Source organism: Saimiri boliviensis, chromosome 5 (assembly GCF_048565385.1).
Source record: "Saimiri boliviensis isolate mSaiBol1 chromosome 5, mSaiBol1.pri, whole genome shotgun sequence".
Classification (NCBI taxonomy): domain Eukaryota; kingdom Metazoa; phylum Chordata; class Mammalia; order Primates; family Cebidae; genus Saimiri; species Saimiri boliviensis.
In genome coordinates this window covers 143703890-143722028 of record NC_133453.1, presented here as the reverse complement: position 1 = coordinate 143722028, position 18139 = coordinate 143703890, and the positions used below count along the sequence as shown (strand labels likewise).

Here is an 18139-nt window from a genome sequence, read left to right as displayed (position 1 = left end):
AACAGTCACATAAATTGGTTCTGTTTTTCTTCTGTAAATCAGGGAACCATGACTGAACTGATCTTAAGGTCATATTTTAAGCAACTTGGATTCAAACTTCACAGGACTTAAAAGACTTTAGGGCACCCCTTATTAATTTGAAAAAGAACAAAGCTGGAGTACTCAAACTTCCTGATTTCCAAACTTACTACAAATCTGCAGTGATCAAGACAATCTGGTACTGGCATAAAGACAAACCTAAATACCATGGTATAGAATAGAGAAGTAAACCCTCCCATATATAAGGGTGCCAAGACCATTCAGTGGGGAGTCTTTTCGACAAATGGTGCTGGGAAAACTGAATATCCACATGCAAAAGAATGAAGTTGGACCCTTGACATAACATCATACACAAGAATTAACTTGAATTGAAGCAAAGACCTAAATGTAAGACCTAAAACTGTGGAAGAAAACATAGGGCAAATAATTTCTTGGATATAACACTAAAGGTACAGATAACAAAAGAAAAAATGGGCAAATTTGACCTCATAAAATTTAAAACTTTGGACCATCAAAAGACAACATCAGCTGAGTTAAAAGGTAACCCACAAATGAGAGAAAATATTTGCAAATTATTTATCCGATAAGGGATTCATAAACAATGTATTGAGAACTCCTAAAACTCAACAACAAAACTCCAAGTGACGTGGTTCAAAAATGGGCAAAGAACTTGGATAGACATTTCTCTGAAGAAGACAAATGAATGGCCAATAAGAACATAAAAAGATAGTCAGCATAACTAATAATTAGGGAAACGCAAATCAAAACTGTAATTAGATACCACTCACAGCCATTAGGAGGACTACAATTAAAAAATATATAAACAGAAAATAACAAGTGTTGATTGAACTGTTGAATGATACAGTCACTGTGGAAAACAGTATGGTGGTTCCACAAAAAAATTAAACAGCCTTAGCCATATGATTCAGCAATTCCACTTCTGGATATATATCTAAAAGAATTGAAAGCAGAGACACAGAGATTTATGCACATCCACTTTCGTAGAAACATTATTCATAATAGCTAAAACATAGAAGCAATTCAGTGACCACTGAGAGATGATTGGATAAACAATATGTGATATATGCATACTATGGAATGTTATTCAGCCTTTAAAAGGAACGAAATTTGGTTGGGCACCATGGCTCATGCCTGTAATCCCAGCACTTTGGGAGGCCGAGGTGGATGGATCACCTGAGGTCAGGAGTTCAAGACCAGCCTGGCCAACATGGTGAAACCCTGTCTCTACTGAAAACACAAGAATTAGCCAGGCATGGCTGTGGGCGGCTGTAATCCCAGTTACTTGGGAAGCTGAGGTGGGAAAATTGCTTGAACCTGGAAGGCAGAGGTTGCAGCCATTGCACTCCAGCCTGGACAACGAGAGTGAAACTCCATCTCAAAAAAAAAAGGAAGGAAATTTGGACACGTATTACAACATGAATGAACCTTGAGAACACTGTGCAAAGGGAAATAAGCCAATTACAAAAGGACATATACTGTATGATTCCACCTGTATGAGGTACTTAGAATTGACAAAGTAATAGAGACTGAAAGTGGAATGGGGGTTGCCAGAGGCTGGGGAAAAGAGAAAAGTTGGGGAGTGATTGTTAATGGGTACAGAGTTTCTGTTTAACAAGATAAAAAAGAGTTCTGGGAATGGATGGTGGTGATTATTACACAGTATTATGAATGTATTTAATCCCACTGAACAGACTTAAACGATGATTAAGATAGTAAATCTTACGTGCATTTTGCCACAAAAATTTAGAAAGGACTTTGGACAATGCTTTGGCACTTCTAGACTATGGGAAGTCAGGGCTGTCGTCTTGGTCATGGTGTTCAGTGTCTAAAACATTTGGTAACAGCCAAAATTAATCACCATGTGATATGACAGGTTCAATCAGTTTTGTGAGCCCCTCAAAAGGATAAACAAGTTGGAAGTGTGTCTATTGCTTTAGGGATACTTGAGTGCTCTGATCGAGTGAGTCTTTGAATGTGAGGCTCTATGCCCCTGCTCCTAGAACACAGCCTGCAAAGGAAAACGTTGACTTTGATCCAGCTTTAATCAGGGGAAGGTCATTTTGATCCTAATTTCAGCATTAATCAGTTTCTCCTAGTGTATTGTATGTTCTCAAACTGAATGAGGGTCTCCCTTTGTGGCAACTATGATTTCAACCACACTCACTGAATACAGGTCTCCTGTGCCTGCTTGAGTGCCAAGCTGATCATATTTGCCAATACTGGTCCTACTGAGTAATGTGAGAACTTCAACGCCCCTGTTAGGACAAGTAACAAGGTCTCTATTAAGCTAGAAACTTGTCTCTCATTGTTTCCAGTGTTGTTTTGTGTAACCAAAGGGAGTTGTTGGGAGCAGAAACTTCTAAAAGACCTTGCAAAAATCATGACCATCCACTTCCAAATGGGATGAATAATATTGCTAATAACTTATTCTAGACCACCTCGGTCATTTTTGGAGAAAGTTCAGTGGAATACTACATTGCTTTGCTAGGTCAACAAATAAAGTTATTGAAAGTTATCAGAATAGTAATATGATCTGTAATGGCAGCTGCTATAGTCAAACCTTCCCAAGGGGAGTCAGTCTCTCAGGTGACAGGCATGTGTGCCACAGCATGCTCTGGCCAGGATGAGAACTGCACACAAAATCACTGCAGTTCTGTGGCTGCTGAATCCCAGGTCCACCCCTCTACTCTTCAGAGAGAGTTTTGGATCCTTCTCTAAGCATGTGTTTTCTTGACCCTTTAATGATTTGTAGAGGAGTCAGGGCCAACAATTTGCCTAAGAAACGTTCCAATAGCCCAGTAACAAAACCTCCAGGGTGTCAGTGTGTAGAGAGCAACAAGTGGGAAGGGCAACACAGGAAGAGGCCAGTAGATTCAAGAAACGGACTCACACTGGTTTTGCAAGCAAAGTCTTGACACTCAGTCAAAGCAGACAGGTAGGGGTCCAGAAAACACCATGGCTTGACCTCTAGTGAGTATGTAGATCCCTTGTTCTCCCTAGAGCATACTTGGTTTTGTTTCTAATTTCTATGAAGTGTTTTAATTACTGGAGAAAATCTGCAGTTGTGAAATGGTTTTTCTCAGAATACGGGTGGTGGGCTGCATCTTTTCTTAAGCATTTTAAATTTCAGCTGTTTAGAAAAACCTAAGTTTTCTAGCATACCTTAGCTAGTCTATATTCTGTTCCACTGATCTGCATGTTTATTCCTTTGTGAATACCACACTGTCTGGATTACTGTAACTTTATAGTAAGTCTTAAAATTTGGTAGTGTAAGTCCTCACTTTTTTTTTTTTTTTTTTCAGAATTCTTTTAGCTATTTGAGTTCCTTTGCCTCTCCATATAAATTTTAGAATTACATTGTCTGTATCTACAGAAAATTCTCCTGGGACTTTGATTGGTATTGTGTGGGTTCTATAGGATAATTTGGGGATAATTAATATTTTTACTATGTTTAGTCTTCCAATTCATGAACATAGTATGTCTTCCCAACTAGTTAGGTCTTCTTTGATTTCTTTCAAAGAATTTCAGATTTCTTTCTGAATTTTGTAGGTTTTAGATACAGATCCTATACATAGTTTATTAGATATATTCCTAAGTGTTTTATTTTTGAAACTATTATAAATGGCATAGATTTTTAAATTACAGTTTTTAATTGGCCACTGCTAGTTGAATTAATTTCTATAATGACTGCAACAAATTTCTACAAATTTGTTGCTCAAAATAACAGAAATGTATTCTCTCACAGATCAAGAGGTCAGAAATCCATAATTAGTTTTGAGCCAAAATCAAGGTGTCTGTTAGTAGGGTCGTGTTCTCTCCAGAGGCACTAGGGGAACATTTGTTCTTTGCTGGTTCTAGCTTCTCGGGGCTGCCAGCATTTCTTGGCTTGTGACTGCGTCATTCCAATCTCTTCTCTGTCTTCATATTGCCTCTCCTCTGTGTGTGGACTCTTCGTCTGCCTCTGTTTTTATAAGGACTCACTTGTGATGCCATAGAGGGCCCACCTACATAATCTAGGATATTATTCTCATCTCAAGGATCTTAATCACGTCTACAAAAACCTTACAAAGGGTAATTCTGGCCTTGTAAAATGAAATGATGCATGTTTCCTTCTCTTCTATTTTCTGGATGTGATTGTGGATATTTTGTGTTATTTCTCCTCAGTGTGTTTCATAGAATTTACCAATGTAAACATTTGGACCTAGTGCTGTTATTTTTCAGAAGGTTTTTGATTACAAATTCAATTTCCTTCATAGTCATATGGCTATCCAGGTTACCTATTTCAACTCAGGCAAGTTTTAGTAGTTTATAGTTTTTAAGAAATTGGTCCATTTTATCTAAGTTGTCAAATGTGTATGCATAGAATTATCACATTCTGTTTTTATTATTATATTACCTGCAGTATCTATAGTTATGTCTTTTTCTTTATTGCTAATTTGTGCTTTCCCTCTATTTTCTTTATCAGTCTTGCTAGTGAGTTATTAATGCTATAGATCTTTTCAAATAACTGGTTTTGGGTTTATTGGTTTTCCCTATTTTTTTTTCTGTTTTCAGTTTCATTGATTATTTTGTCTTTATTATTTCCTTCCTTTTGTTTGTCTTGGGTTTTTTTGGCTCCTCTTTTTTCTAGATTCTTAAAGTTGAATCTCATCGTTTGAGACCATTTTTCTCACTGAATATAAACATTTAATGCTACATATTTCCTTTTAAGCATTATTTTAGCTGCATTGAACAAATTTGATATATTTCCTTCTTTATTTAGTTCAAAATATTTTCTAATATTCTTTGAATCTTACTCTGACACAGTGACTGTTTAGAAGAGTCTTATTTAATTTCGAAGTGTTTTGAAATTTTCCTATTACCTTTTTGATGTTGATTTCTATCTTAATTCCATTATGGCTTAGAAATATGCTTTGTATGATGTCAGTTATTTAGGTTTGTTAAGGTTTGCTTTATGATCCTTGATATAGTCAATCTTGGTGATGTTTGGTTATTTCGATATTGGGTTTTCCTTAAAGGGAGCCATACTTGAAGCTGGACCCGCCTGTTTGCAGATTTACTCAAGACTCTTCCTGGAAGATTGTCACTCACAGCCAATTCTTTCCTTTGTCTAGAACATCCAGGATGTAAGGAGCGATGATGAAGACGAAGAGGAAGAGGAGGAGGAAGAGGAAGAGGTTACCAAAAGCAAAGAAATGGACTGTTTAAAGAATGGCCTCGGGGCTGAGAGGCACCTCATTCCCAATGGTCAGCATGGCCGTTAGCTGGAAGCCCACGGGACTCCCCAGGCACTGCGTGCTGCAATGACTGTTGGCAGCCTGGCTTCCAGGCTCCACACAGACCCCAGCTTCTGCCCTTCCCTCTTACCACTGCCTTCCCTCCCACGTAAGATTTGTTCAACAAGGTGTTGTTAACTTGTGTTAAAGTGTTAAATATAAGCGTGCCCATGGATTTTTACTGCGGTTAGGACTCAGACTGGTCGAAGCTTTCAAAGATTTCTCCAGAGAATCATTTCAGTTCTAATTGCATTCCCTCGTGCATGGAACTTTCTCAGGTGCTCGCTTTATTGTAGGCCCTTTCGCCTTCCCACCTTGCCTGTCCTCAGGATGCTTTCACCAGCGCTAAGTAAGCCCGTCTTCCCCAGGTGCATTTGGTCACCAAGAGCAGCTTGTTTATCAAAAATGAGTTAGAATTGACAGGGGGACAAGGACATAAGGACCACACCAGGAGACGCTTCCAGGTTCATGGCCACGTCCAGAAGCTTAGGTGCCTCATCTCCACAGGGTGGGTGGCAGTCCCCACCTGCCACCTCACAGGGTTGCAGTAAGGATTAAGTGAGATCACAGAAGGGAAAGTATACACTGTCAACCGTGGGGTCATTGTGAACCAACCCACTTGGTACTGTGATTCCAGCTCTGCTTGGGAGAGAGAAACCTGGCTAAACTTGACACTGCGAGGGCCCGAACAAAAGGCAGAATCTTTAAAAATTCCTCTGAAATGACTGTGGAGATACCTGGAAGTCAAAGTGCCGAGAAAGATGTCCCATTTCATTTGCTAACTGTTTATGTGTTAGCTCCCCAACAGGCTTTCTCAGATTCTCCTCGAATTCGTCTCCTTCAGGACCCATGTTTCAAGGAAGGAAGTCTAGGCCCTCTTCCTTCCTGCCCTTTGCTGGTCTCTCCCTTTTTTCCTCTCTAGGAGGGAAGCTTCCGTGCTGCTTCTCTGAGCCCTTCCTTCAGGCCAGCATAGCTACCTGGGGGCCTCCCCGGCAGAATGGGATCAGGCCAGGCCAGGCTGCTTGCTGAGCCATGCCACCCAGCAGGCCTGAGCCTCTCGGCAGGGCATGCTTGTGCACTGCCTGACCTGGGGGGAATCTTGGAAACAGAGGATGCTACATGATTTTCTCTCGCTGCCAACCCAGTCAGCCTGCGTCACAGTGAAACAACACAACACAGAAGGCCAAAATATACCCATGAAAAATATTCAGGGCCAGGTGCTAGGGTCAGTGCCAGCTCCCTGGGAGGAGGGATGGGACGGGCATGTCAGTAGACACCTTGTCCTCACCCTCAGGAAGGGAGCACTGCGGGAGACCTGCACACGTCCTTGCCTCCCTTGTGGTCTTGTCTCTACAGGGACACGTCTCCGGGGCACAGTGTGCAAGGCTGAGCTGGGAGACATCTCAGGTGGCTGCTGACTGAGGAGAGGCCAGGCCTTCCCAAGGAAGACCCTGAGTAGAATATGCATCTGCCCCCACCCCTGCCACAGTCTCTAATGATGGTCAGATTTTGTATCTTCATCCTATATGTTCAGGGCTTGTATTAGCAAGCCACATGGGAGGTTGGCTTGTAGGGGCTGGAAAATCAGCCCCACAAGTGCAGCTGAAGGGCCCCTTGGAGCAGGAAGGGTGCTCTGCACAGAAAAGACTGCTTCATTATGATTTTTTAAATAAAAATACACATTTAAAACCTTAAGGCTAAACAGAAATAAACAAAAGATCCTACAGAGTTTTTTCCGCAACAAAATCTCTTTGAGATATTGTTAGAACAGAAAAATAAGGTCAGATTTTCTCTGCATAACATTTGCTTTTATGAGGACAACATATGCATTATATGTATAATATATTATAAATCCAAATGCCTGCACCCACTTTAGGGCATAGCTGTTGATTTATTGTTAATATTGTTTTGGTGGAAAAGGTCACACTAAGATACCATTTTTTATATTTTCAATTAATGGTATATTTTCTTCTTCACTTATTTGGTGTTTCTCTCTGTACCAAATATCTTCTGGCTTAAGGTAGAAAAGTTTTTGTTTACTGCTCTATCTCAAGTTTTTTTTTTCTCATTTGAATGTTGAAGATAAAATTGATAGACCAATTTTAACTATTTCTGATAGAGCTGGAAGCACTAAACCACCTCACAAGAAGTAGATACGCATTTTTCTAACACCATTTAGGGATTTTGTGGTTAATTTGAAAGGAAATCACTCTTTCTGCAGGAAACAAGGGCTCGGGATTCTTCCAGATGACTGTATAAGAATATAATCCACAGTGCCATCAGTATTGTAACAGTAATAATTTATGATAAAAACAAAAAGTCCAGTGTACATGGTGCCAGCAAATGCAGCACACACATTACTTGGCTTCTTAGGGATACTAACAGGTCTCCCTGTGTAGTGGAAATAAAGATTTGCCATTCCTTCGGTAAGGCCATGCCAGGAATCAGGGAAGCAGTGAGGAGAAGGAAGCCAGGCTGGGATATTCGAGCTGCTGCCTCGGCGGTGCCAGACAGCAGACAAGAGGAGCCTGGCTGACATGGGGAGCCCCCAGCCTGACTGGGGTGAGCCTCTGGGCTATGCAGAGTGGAACCAGCCAGCCAGCCTGGGGGCTGGAGTCGAACCAGAGCACGGCATCTGCCCCCACTGAAGTGCTAAGAAAAGGGATTGATTCTAAAGGAGTTTTCTCAGCCTCATTTTCTGTATTTACCTTTCAGAGGTATAGGAGGTCATAGAGTCTAGATTGATGGTTCAACTGGCTGGCTGTCAGAATAACCTATGGAGCTTTAAAAAAAAAAATGCATCTTGCCTGTTTCCTGCTCCACTTTTGATTCAGTACTTCTGGAGTGAGAAGCAGAAATCTTCGTTTTACCAGAGTCCCGCGTATTTCTGAAGAGCAGTCAAGATTCTGTGTGCCCTCCCCTGGTTCTAGTCCCACCTGCAGTTTCATACACTAAGAGACGGGAGAATGCAATGGCACAGAATATTTGATCCAAAATAAAAGAAGAAAAGGAAGCAGAACAGGCAAACGAATCGCAAACTCAAGAGGATGAGTAGGTAGATTTGAGTTCACATTTATCAGTAATTACACCAAGTGTAAAAGAGTGCCGGGCTGGATTTTTAAAAATCTCAATTACATGGTGCTTACAAGAGGTACACTATAAACAGCATGGAAAAAAAAAAATTGAAAGTAAAAAGATGGAGGAATGCATAACATGCAAACTCTACTCCTCCCAAAAAAATGCTGGTATCATATCACTATCAGACAAAAGAAAGGAGAACTAGTGGATAGTAAGAGGAATGTTTAATACTAATCAAAGAGGCTAGGTGTGGTGGTTCACACCTGCAATCCCAGCACTTTGGGAGGCTGAGGTGGGTGGATCACCTGAAGTCGAGTTCGAGACCAGCCTGGCCTACAAGGTGAAGCCTTGTCTCTACTAAAAATACAAAAATTAGCCAGGCGCGGTGGCAGATGCCTGTAATGCCAGCTACTTGGGAGGCTGAGGCAGGAGAATTCCTTGAATCTGGGAAGCAGAGGTTGCAGTGAGCCAAGTCTGTGCCATTGCACTTCGGCCTGGGCAACAAGAGCAAAGCTCCCTCTCAAAAAATAAATAAATAAATAAATAATGAAAAAGATTAATCCACTAGGAAAATATAAAAAATTTAAATCTGTATACACCTAATAATATAGCTTCAAATATATTTTTTAAATGCACAGAATTAAAAGGAGTAACATTTATAATCCTGTTTGAGTGGTTTTTAATACATCTCTCAGTATCTGATAGAACAAGAAGATTAAAAAAAATCAATAGAAATAGAGACGATTTGAACAGTGTCATGAATGAAATCGACCTAGCTGAGATATATATATAGAACACTGCCCCCAACAGCTGCAGAATTTACATTTGTTTCGAGTGCATATGGAACATTTACCCAAACAGGCCCTATAGTAGCCTGTAAGGCAATTTCCAAAACATTTCAAAGGTTTAAAGTCACATGGAGTATGATCACAGATAACAGTGAAATTAAACTGGAACTCTGTAACAAAAAGATAAATGGAAAAATCTCCACATATTTTTAAATTAAGCAATGCACTTCTAAATATTCTGTCGATCAAAGAAGAAATCACAATGGAAATAAAACATTTTAAACTGAATTATAGTAAAAAATGTGTGAGATGAAACTAATCACAAATTTAGAGAAATATATTAAAAGCTTTTATAAGTAAAGAGAAAGGCTGACAAAAATCAATGTATCAAAATGTAAGAAGGAAAATGAATAGCTTGAAAAAATATGATAGCTCAGAGTATCAGGAAAACAAAAGTTGGTTCATTAAAAGAAACATAATATTCTAGCAAGACTGATGAAAGACAAACAGCAATGTGAGGAGTGAACAGCATCCGTCACTGTAGACCAGGTATCCCCAAACTACGGCCCACGGGCTGCACACGGCCCCCTGAGGTCACTTATCCGGCCCCCCGCTGCACTTCAGGAAGGAGCACCTCTTTCATTGGTGGTCAGTGAGAGGAGCACAGTATGTGGCGGCCCTCCAACGGTCTGAGGGACAGTGAACTGGCCCCCTGTGTAAAAAGTTTGGGGATGCCTGCTATAGACCAAGCAGAAACCTAACAGGTAATAAGTAAATACTGTGGACAACTTTGTGTCAAAACATTTGAAAACGTATATAAAATGTATAAGTTCCTAGGAAAACACAACTTGTCGAAATGGACACAAAAAGAAATAGATATTTAAATGGTGCTGTATCTGAAACAAAACTGAATCTGAAATTTAAACCCTATTCCCCCAACCCTGCTCCCCCCAAAATCCAAAATACTTCACGCCTAGATCGGTGAATTCTTCCAATATTTAAGGGGAAAAAAAAAAAAGAATTATGTAAGCTTTTCCAGGGACAAAAGGAATAAACATTTCCAAACTTGCTTTATAAGGCCAGCATAATCTTGATGCCAAATCTGACAATAATATTAGAAGAAAGAAAGAAAACTATAGGCTAAGTCGATGATGAACATAGGTAGAAAATTTCTAAATGAAAGCAAACTGAAATCAGCAATATACAAAGAGATAATGTGTGAAAAACAGGTTGGGTTTATTTTAGGAACTGGAGGTTGATTTAATACTTGAAAATCAGTGTTATTCACCATTTTTATAAAAGGAAAAGCTATGTATTTAAAAATCTATAAAATTCAACATACATTTGTTACAACAAAAAAAATAGCAAAATATGATGGAACTACCGTAAGCTGATAAATAGTACCATAATAAAACAAAAAAGCACTATAATGCTATAATGATGGACTATCGAAACTAATGAAAACTTTTCCCTCTCAGATCATTATTAAGACAAAGATGCCTGTGATCTTCAAGGATGCACATCATTTTAAATATACTTAATATTGTTTCTCTTTCTTCCTTCGCCTTGCCTTGCCTTTTCTCTCTCTTTTTTTGAGACAGAGCCTCACTCTGCCACCCAGGCTGGAGTGCAGTGGTGCGGTCTCAGCTCACTGCAGCCTCTGCCTTCAGGGTTCAAGCAGTTCTCCCACCTCAGCCTCCCCGGTAGCTGGGATTACAGCCACATGCCTCCAGGCCCACCTAATTTTCATTTTTTTTTTTTTTTTTTTGTTAGAGACGGCGTTTCACCATGTTGGCCAGGCTGGTCTTGAACTCCCTGCTTAAAGTGATCTTTCTGCCTCAGCCTCCCAAAGTACTGGAATTATAAGCATGAGCCACCACACCCAGCCAACACTGTATTTTTCATTCTAACCAATGTAGTATTTTAGTAAATAAACATTACAAGATTTGAAAGAGAAATAAAAGCTGTATTGCATATGCACGTGTAAAAATGCCTTTGTGTAAGTGTGTGGCGTTTATACAGAAATGCCAAGAAACAAGTCTGGTGAAGACAATCTTTAAAAGAACAAAGTGAGAGAACTTACTCTGGCAAATACTAAGACATAAAGATATCAAGGCAGTTCCTAATTAGTGCAAGGAGAGACAAATAGAAGAATAACAGTGCTACTAAAGTTCAGGAACAAGCTCATGCGTATACGGACAGTTGGCTATCACTAATGACAAAAATTTCACTGGAGCTGACCATGGTGGCTCAGGCGTATAATCCCAGCACTTTGGGAGGCCGAGGTGAGAGGATTGCTTCAGGCCGGGAGTTTGAGACCAGCCTGAGCAACATAGTGAGACCTGCCCCCCACCGTCTACAAAGAATAAAAAAATTAGCAATCCCCTGAGCCCTATGCAAATCACACACCACCTCTCCAGCCTCTGTATATATACCTAGCTGGTATCGGTGGCAGGTGGGGTTCCCTCTCTTGGCTTTGGAGCCCCCTTCCCTCTGTCTCTAGACAGAGGAGCTTCTTCCTTCTCCCTTCCTTCTTGCCTCTTCTTGCCTATTAAACTTTCTACATCTTGAAAAAAAATAGCTGGGTGTGCTAGCTAGTGTGTAGCTATAGTACCAGCTACTCAGGATGCTGAGGCTGGAGAATCACTTGAGCACAGGAGTTGGGGGCTGCAGTGAGCCATGATCATGCCATTGAACTCCAGCCTGGAAGACAGAATGAGACTTTGTCTCTAAACAAAAAGGAGAAAATGCAAACTCAGCCCCGACTTAAAAACAGCATACAAAATAAATTCCAAGGTTTCGTATATTTAAATGCAAAAGGTAAAATCATAAAGGTTCCAGAAGGAAACATAAGAGAATTATCTTAAGGAAAGATTTCTTGAGCAAAACATCAAGCATTATTTATAATGGAAAAGATTAATGTCATATTAAATCAAAGAAAATTTGTTTGTCAAAAGTTGCTATTAAGATGGTGATAGGCAAGCCATAGAGTGGGAGAAATTGTTTGCAACCCTTAGCACGTATGAAGCGTCACATCCAGAATATATGAAGAACTCCCACCAAAAATAACAATGAAAACATACTGGCCAGGCACGGTGGCTGACACCTGTAATCCCAGCACTCCCCTGGGTGGAGATTTAAGATGCTAATGAGACATGCCCTGTTCGAATGTATGAATGTGCGCCCAGGGACCACCCAGAACATGCTGCCTAGTAACACCTCTTCCCACCCTCTTGTGAATAACCATGAAATGCGCCTGCCCATCGAAGGAGTTTCCCCAGTAACAGGCCGCAGTGTGTCATCCTTTTGAGTGGCCGCTCTGAGTCCTCTCTCAGGGTGTCGTGCGTTCCGCACCTAACTTTGAGAATATTCTTTGCGGTAAATTGCTCTGTGCTGCGTCTTCTTTGCTGTGTCTCTTGTTTAAATTCCTTTGAACTAGGAGGACAAGAACTGAGTTTCACAACAGCTGTCAACATAGCCACTTTGAAAAACAGTTTGTCGTTTTCTGTAATTGGATATATACATATATTATGGCCCAAGTTTCACTTCTCAGTATACAATTGACCCTTGAACAATGCAGAGGTTGGAGGTACTAACTGCCCAGGTGGTTGAAAATCCATGTTTGACTTAACTCCCCAAAAACGTGTCTACTAATACCCTGCTGTTGACCAGAGCCTTACCAAGGACATAAACAGGCAATTAACATACATTTTGTATGTTTGATGTGTCATATTAATATACTGTTTTCTTACAATAAAGTAAGCTAGAGAAAAAAAATTAAGAAAATCAAAAGGAAGAAAAATGTATTGGCTATTCATTAAATGGACTTGGGTCGTCATAAAGGGCTTCATCCTTGTCGTCTTCATATTGGGTAGGCAGATGAAGAACAGGAAGAGGAGAGGCTGGTTTTGCTGTCTTCCAGCTAGCAGCAGTGGAAAAAAGTCCATGTAAAAGTGACCCACATGATTGAAAGCTGTATTACTCAAGGGTCAGCTGTGTAAATGAAAGGCATCTGCATGAATGCTCCTATCAGCAATGTCCGTAATTGCCTAATGGACACTTTCCAAATGTCCATCAAGAGTAGGATGGATAAACTTTATACTACGAGATGCTATCTAACAACGGATGCAAATTGATATTTGCAGCAGTGTGGCTTCATCACACAATTTCAGTGTTTTGCAAAAGAATCTACCCCAGGCCAGGCATGGTGGCTCACGCCTGTAATCCCAGCACTTTGGAAGGCCAAGCTGGGAGGATCATGAGGTCAGGAGTTCGAGACCATCCTGGCCAACATGGTGAAACCCTATGTCTACTGAAAATACAAAAATTAGAAGGCATGACGGCGCGTGTCTGTTATCCCAGTTACTCGGGAGGCTGAGGCAAGAGAATTGCTTGAAGCCAGGAGGCAGAGGTTGCAGTGAGAGGTGAGGTTGCACTCCAGCCTGGTGACTGAGCTAGACTCTGTCTCAAAAAAAAAAAAAAAAAAAAAGAATCTACTTTAAAATGAGTATACACTTTATGTTTGTTTTTTATGAAATTCAAAATCAGGCAACACCAATCTATGATGCTAAAGTCAGGGTTGTGGCTATCTCTGGGGAGAAGGGAGGGACTGCCTCTGTGTTGGGGCCCTACAGGCTTTCAGATGCCGGTGACTTTCTACTTCTTGACCTGGGTGGTGGTTACATGAGTGTGTTCAATCTGTGATGAATCATCAAACTGTACACTTGGATTTGTATACTTTTCCATATTATTATAATTTTTAAGTTATTAAAATGAAAAAGAAAAACCCATTTTTACCGGACACAGCTGACATTATTGGCCATAATCTCTTTTCTATAAGAACTTTCAATGCAAAGAAAAAAAAAATTTAAGTAGACATAAAAGTCCATAATCTTAACACCAGGAAATCGCTGTTGGCATAGAGAAAGTAACAGTAACAAAAGTGATGCATGTGCATAAAGCATTCAAATGATACAAAAAGGAAGAGGAAAAGAACGCTGCACAGTCTCTCTCCCGAAGAGGAGCACGTGGACATTAACCGTGATTCCGTCCACAAGGACCCTTATGTCTATTTTAGGGTGTATCCGCTGCCACATGCCAGCCCCCCCAAATAACCACAACACAACTTGCTGCTGAGACAGCTTCTTGTCCATGGCGGTAAGGGAACAGAGCCGCGGCACTGCTCAGTAGGGGAAGGGCCAGCCCCGACCGCACTGAGCTTTCTAGGATTGGCTGAGGATGGTGAAGTCACAGTTTAGGACAGGTGAAAGCAGTAACGCCAAGGCCCTGAGGTGTTCAAGGAGTCTCAGGAGCTTTTAAGGAGTAAGCTGACTATCAAGGCCTGTCGAGGTCTTGTGAGAAGGTCTTCAAATGAACAATATGGTTATTTGCCTGGCAAAAGTCTTCTGGAATAGTAAATTTTATTAATGAAAATAAGGAACAGTCAAATTATACTAATAAGGACAGTGAGCTTTAGTGGTTTAGACTCTACTCTGTATACTTATGTCATCTTTGTGTATACAGTTGGCCCTCCCTGTCCATGGATTCTGAATTCATAGATGGATTCGACCAACCATGGATGGAATTTGAATATATTGGAGTCAGGGGAGGAAGTGGGTCTGTACTGAACACATACAGACTTTTTTCCTGTCGGTATTCCCTAAACAGTACCTTACAACAATTAGTTACATTGCATTAACACCGTTTGAGTTAAAGCATACAGAAGGAATGTGTGTAATTGTATGCAAAATACTCTGCTAATTTCTATCAGGGACTTGAGCATCTGGGGATTTTGGTATCTACAGGTTGAGTGGGGGCGGTCCTGGAACGAATCTCAACCAGACATTGAGAAACAATTACTATGTTTCTATTCTTATTCATATAAACTCTGCACTAATGTGCCCAGGTGAGGGGGAAATGAAGGCATAGAGCCACCTTCTGTACATGCCCCCGGGACTGTGAACACCCAAAGGGGCTGCCCTTACCTAATTTGCACTAGGATTCCATAAAGGTGCTATTAGCACTCCCGTACAACTGACTTTTGAAACACAAAAAGACCTGTGCTCTGAGTGGAACACGCTCTGTACCTTGCTTTCTTCTCCCTGCTGGGTGGTAGACGTTCTTTCCACATCAGCACAAACAGATGGACTTCATTTCTGTCGCGGCTGCCCCCTAATCCTTAGAAATGTATCCCAAAATATTTAACCAGTCTCATACTGTGGCAAGCTTGAGTTGTTTCTAGTTTTTAGCTCTTACAGTGAACATCCTTGGGAGGAAGTATCTAACCAAGGCTGTTTGAGTTAAAATCCCTATATACTGGGTAATCTTGGGCAAGTCCACCTCGTTGGTTCAAGCGATTCTCGTGCCTCAGCCTCCCAAGTAGCTGGGATTACAGGCCAGGTCCCCATGCCAAGCTAATTTTTGTGTTTTTAGTAGAAATGGGGTTTCACCATGTTGGCCAGGCTGGTCTCAAATTCCTGACCTCAAGTGATCCTCCCGCCTTGGCCTCCCAAAGTGCTAGGATTACAGGTGTGAGCCACCACACCTGCTAAGTCCCTTAATTTCTTCACTTCCAGTTTAGTTATCAATAAAAAGGGCACAGGACCTTCCTTATGCTGTCATTTTGAGGATTCAATGAGACGACCTACTTCAGAAATTTTTTACCCTGCTTTCTTATAGCAAGCACTCAGTAAGTTCTTACTAATCATAATTACCACAGGGTAAATTTGTGGAATTTCTGGGTCAAAAGGCACATATGTTTTCACTTTAGTAGATACAAATTGTCTTGTTCTACAACATTTAAACTCTACCAACAGTGTTTGAGCTGCCGTTTCTCTGAAATGGGAATCAATCCCTGACCTTTTTGTCTGCCTGAGAGATTTAATTTTAAGATTGTGTGACTTGCAGATGGAACATTTGTGGGTTCTTTTATTTGCTTGTCTGTTTTTCTACTGGGTTAGTGCTCTTTTCCTTGTAAATTTCTATGAGCTCATTAAAATCAAGGGGATTGCTTTCTGTTCCATCATATGTAATATAAAATTTTTTCAGTTTGCTTTTGATTTTATGACTTTATATATAATATTGGGGGCCATTTTTTTCCTTTGGTAGTAAAATATATTAATTATGTCTTTAATAGTCTTTGGAGTCTATATCCTGCTTGGAAAAGTCTGCACTAAACAGAACTATGTACAAAAACATTCATGCTTCTTTTTATAACTTACATGGATGAATGATCCCTTTGCTCTATCTGGCATTTGTTTTGGTGTAAGAAGTGAGGTAAATAGGGATTTTTTTTTTTCAATGGTTTGCTGGTTGTCCCCAAGGCATTTGCTGAACATTTTTTTCCTTTGTGTTTTGCAATGCCACCCTTAAATTATCTTGTGTCTCTTGTCTCTTTCTGGACTTTCCATTCTGTTTCACCAAAGTACTGCCAATACCAAGTTGTTTTTGTTACTATAGCCTTATAATAGGTTTTCATATGGTTAGATCAATAATCCATTTTTCCTCTTGTCTTTCCCAATGTTATTGGCTCATTCAACATCTTTATCTTATTTATTTTCAACATTTATTTTTGAGATGAAGCTTTGTTCTTGTTGCCCAGGCTAGAGTGCAACGGTGCGATCTCAGCTCACCGCAACCTCTGCCTCCCGGGTTTAAGTGATTCTTCTGCCTCAGCCTCCTGAGTAGCTGGAATGACAGGCATGCACCACCACGCTCAGCTAAATTTTGTATTTTTAGTAGAGACGGGGTGTCTCCATGTTGACCAGGCTGGTCTTGAACTCCTGACCTCCGGTGATCCACCTGCCTTGGCCTCCCAAAGTGCTGGGATTACAGGCATGAGCCACCATGCCCGGCCCATTTATTTTACTCCAAACTAGAAACTGGATGAATTCTAGTATTTGTTTTTTGTTAGGCTTCCTCCAAAATCCCAGGGGTATGCTATTTTAAGGTTGCTTTAAATTTATAAACTTAGAAAAACTGACAATTTATCATATTAAGTATTGCAATCCAAGAGTGAGTTGTCTTGCTATTCAGTTAAATTCTTTTATATCTCTTAGAAGAATAGGGAGATTTTATTTGTATATACCCTGAACATTTCCTTTAAATATTTCACTGAGGTAATTTTCTCTTGGATTATTATTGTGAATAAGATCTTTACTTCCTTTTAGTTTTTTAGTACTTAGAAAAGGTATTGATTTTTGTGTGATGGTTGTGACATATGTCCCTCTACTCAAGTTTCTAATAGGTTCTCAGCATGTTTTGAGTTTTCTATGTATAGAAAAATCATCATTTACAGATTATTTCATACTATATATGATAGTAATATTATATTAGCATATCATATATAGTATATATAGTAATAAATCAAAATGCTGTATTACCATGTACGATAATAAATCATCTGTAATTATAATTTTCCATTTTTCCTCCAATATTTTTCTTTTCTTTTTGTGTAAATGCATTGGATTTTATCTCTAAATTAAAGTTAAATATTAGCGATGATATAGACTAGGCATGTCTTGCTTCTGCCTTTAAAGATTCTGTTTCTAGTTACTCACCATTAAGCATGATGATGGCTTTTAGCTTGACACATATTTTCTTCCTTCTTTAATTTTTAAAAATCAGAAATGGGTGTTGAACTGCATTTCCTGGGGGTGTTGATTTAGCGTGAGTCTGATGGTAATAGCTTCTTATTGGACTAGGCTTACGTTCCTGAAGTCAGCTCATCTTGGTCACAGTGTCTTATTTTTTCATTTACAGATGGATTTTATTTGTCCACATTTTATTTAGCATTTTAGCATAGATTTATAGTTTTGAGTTTAAAAAATAAACCATATTTCAGCACAATTTTAAGCTCACAGGAAAATTGAGTGTAAGGTATAGTGGTTGTCCATAAACCCTTTCCTCACACCTGCATAGCTTCCTCCATCATCAATA

The 18139-nt window shown here is 39.9% G+C and overlaps 1 protein-coding gene across 1 annotated transcript in view; it reads left to right on the top strand.

The window, feature by feature from the left end:
• Positions 1-5522, top strand: part of CERS3 (ceramide synthase 3) — a 102220-nt gene extending 96698 nt beyond the window's left edge. The window contains exon 12 of the mRNA XM_010351239.3: positions 5175-5522. Coding sequence (XP_010349541.1) covers positions 5175-5324 — 150 coding nt within the window. The 3' untranslated portion in view covers positions 5325-5522. The remainder of the gene's footprint in view (positions 1-5174) is intronic.
• Positions 5523-18139: the final 12617 nt, after the last annotated feature.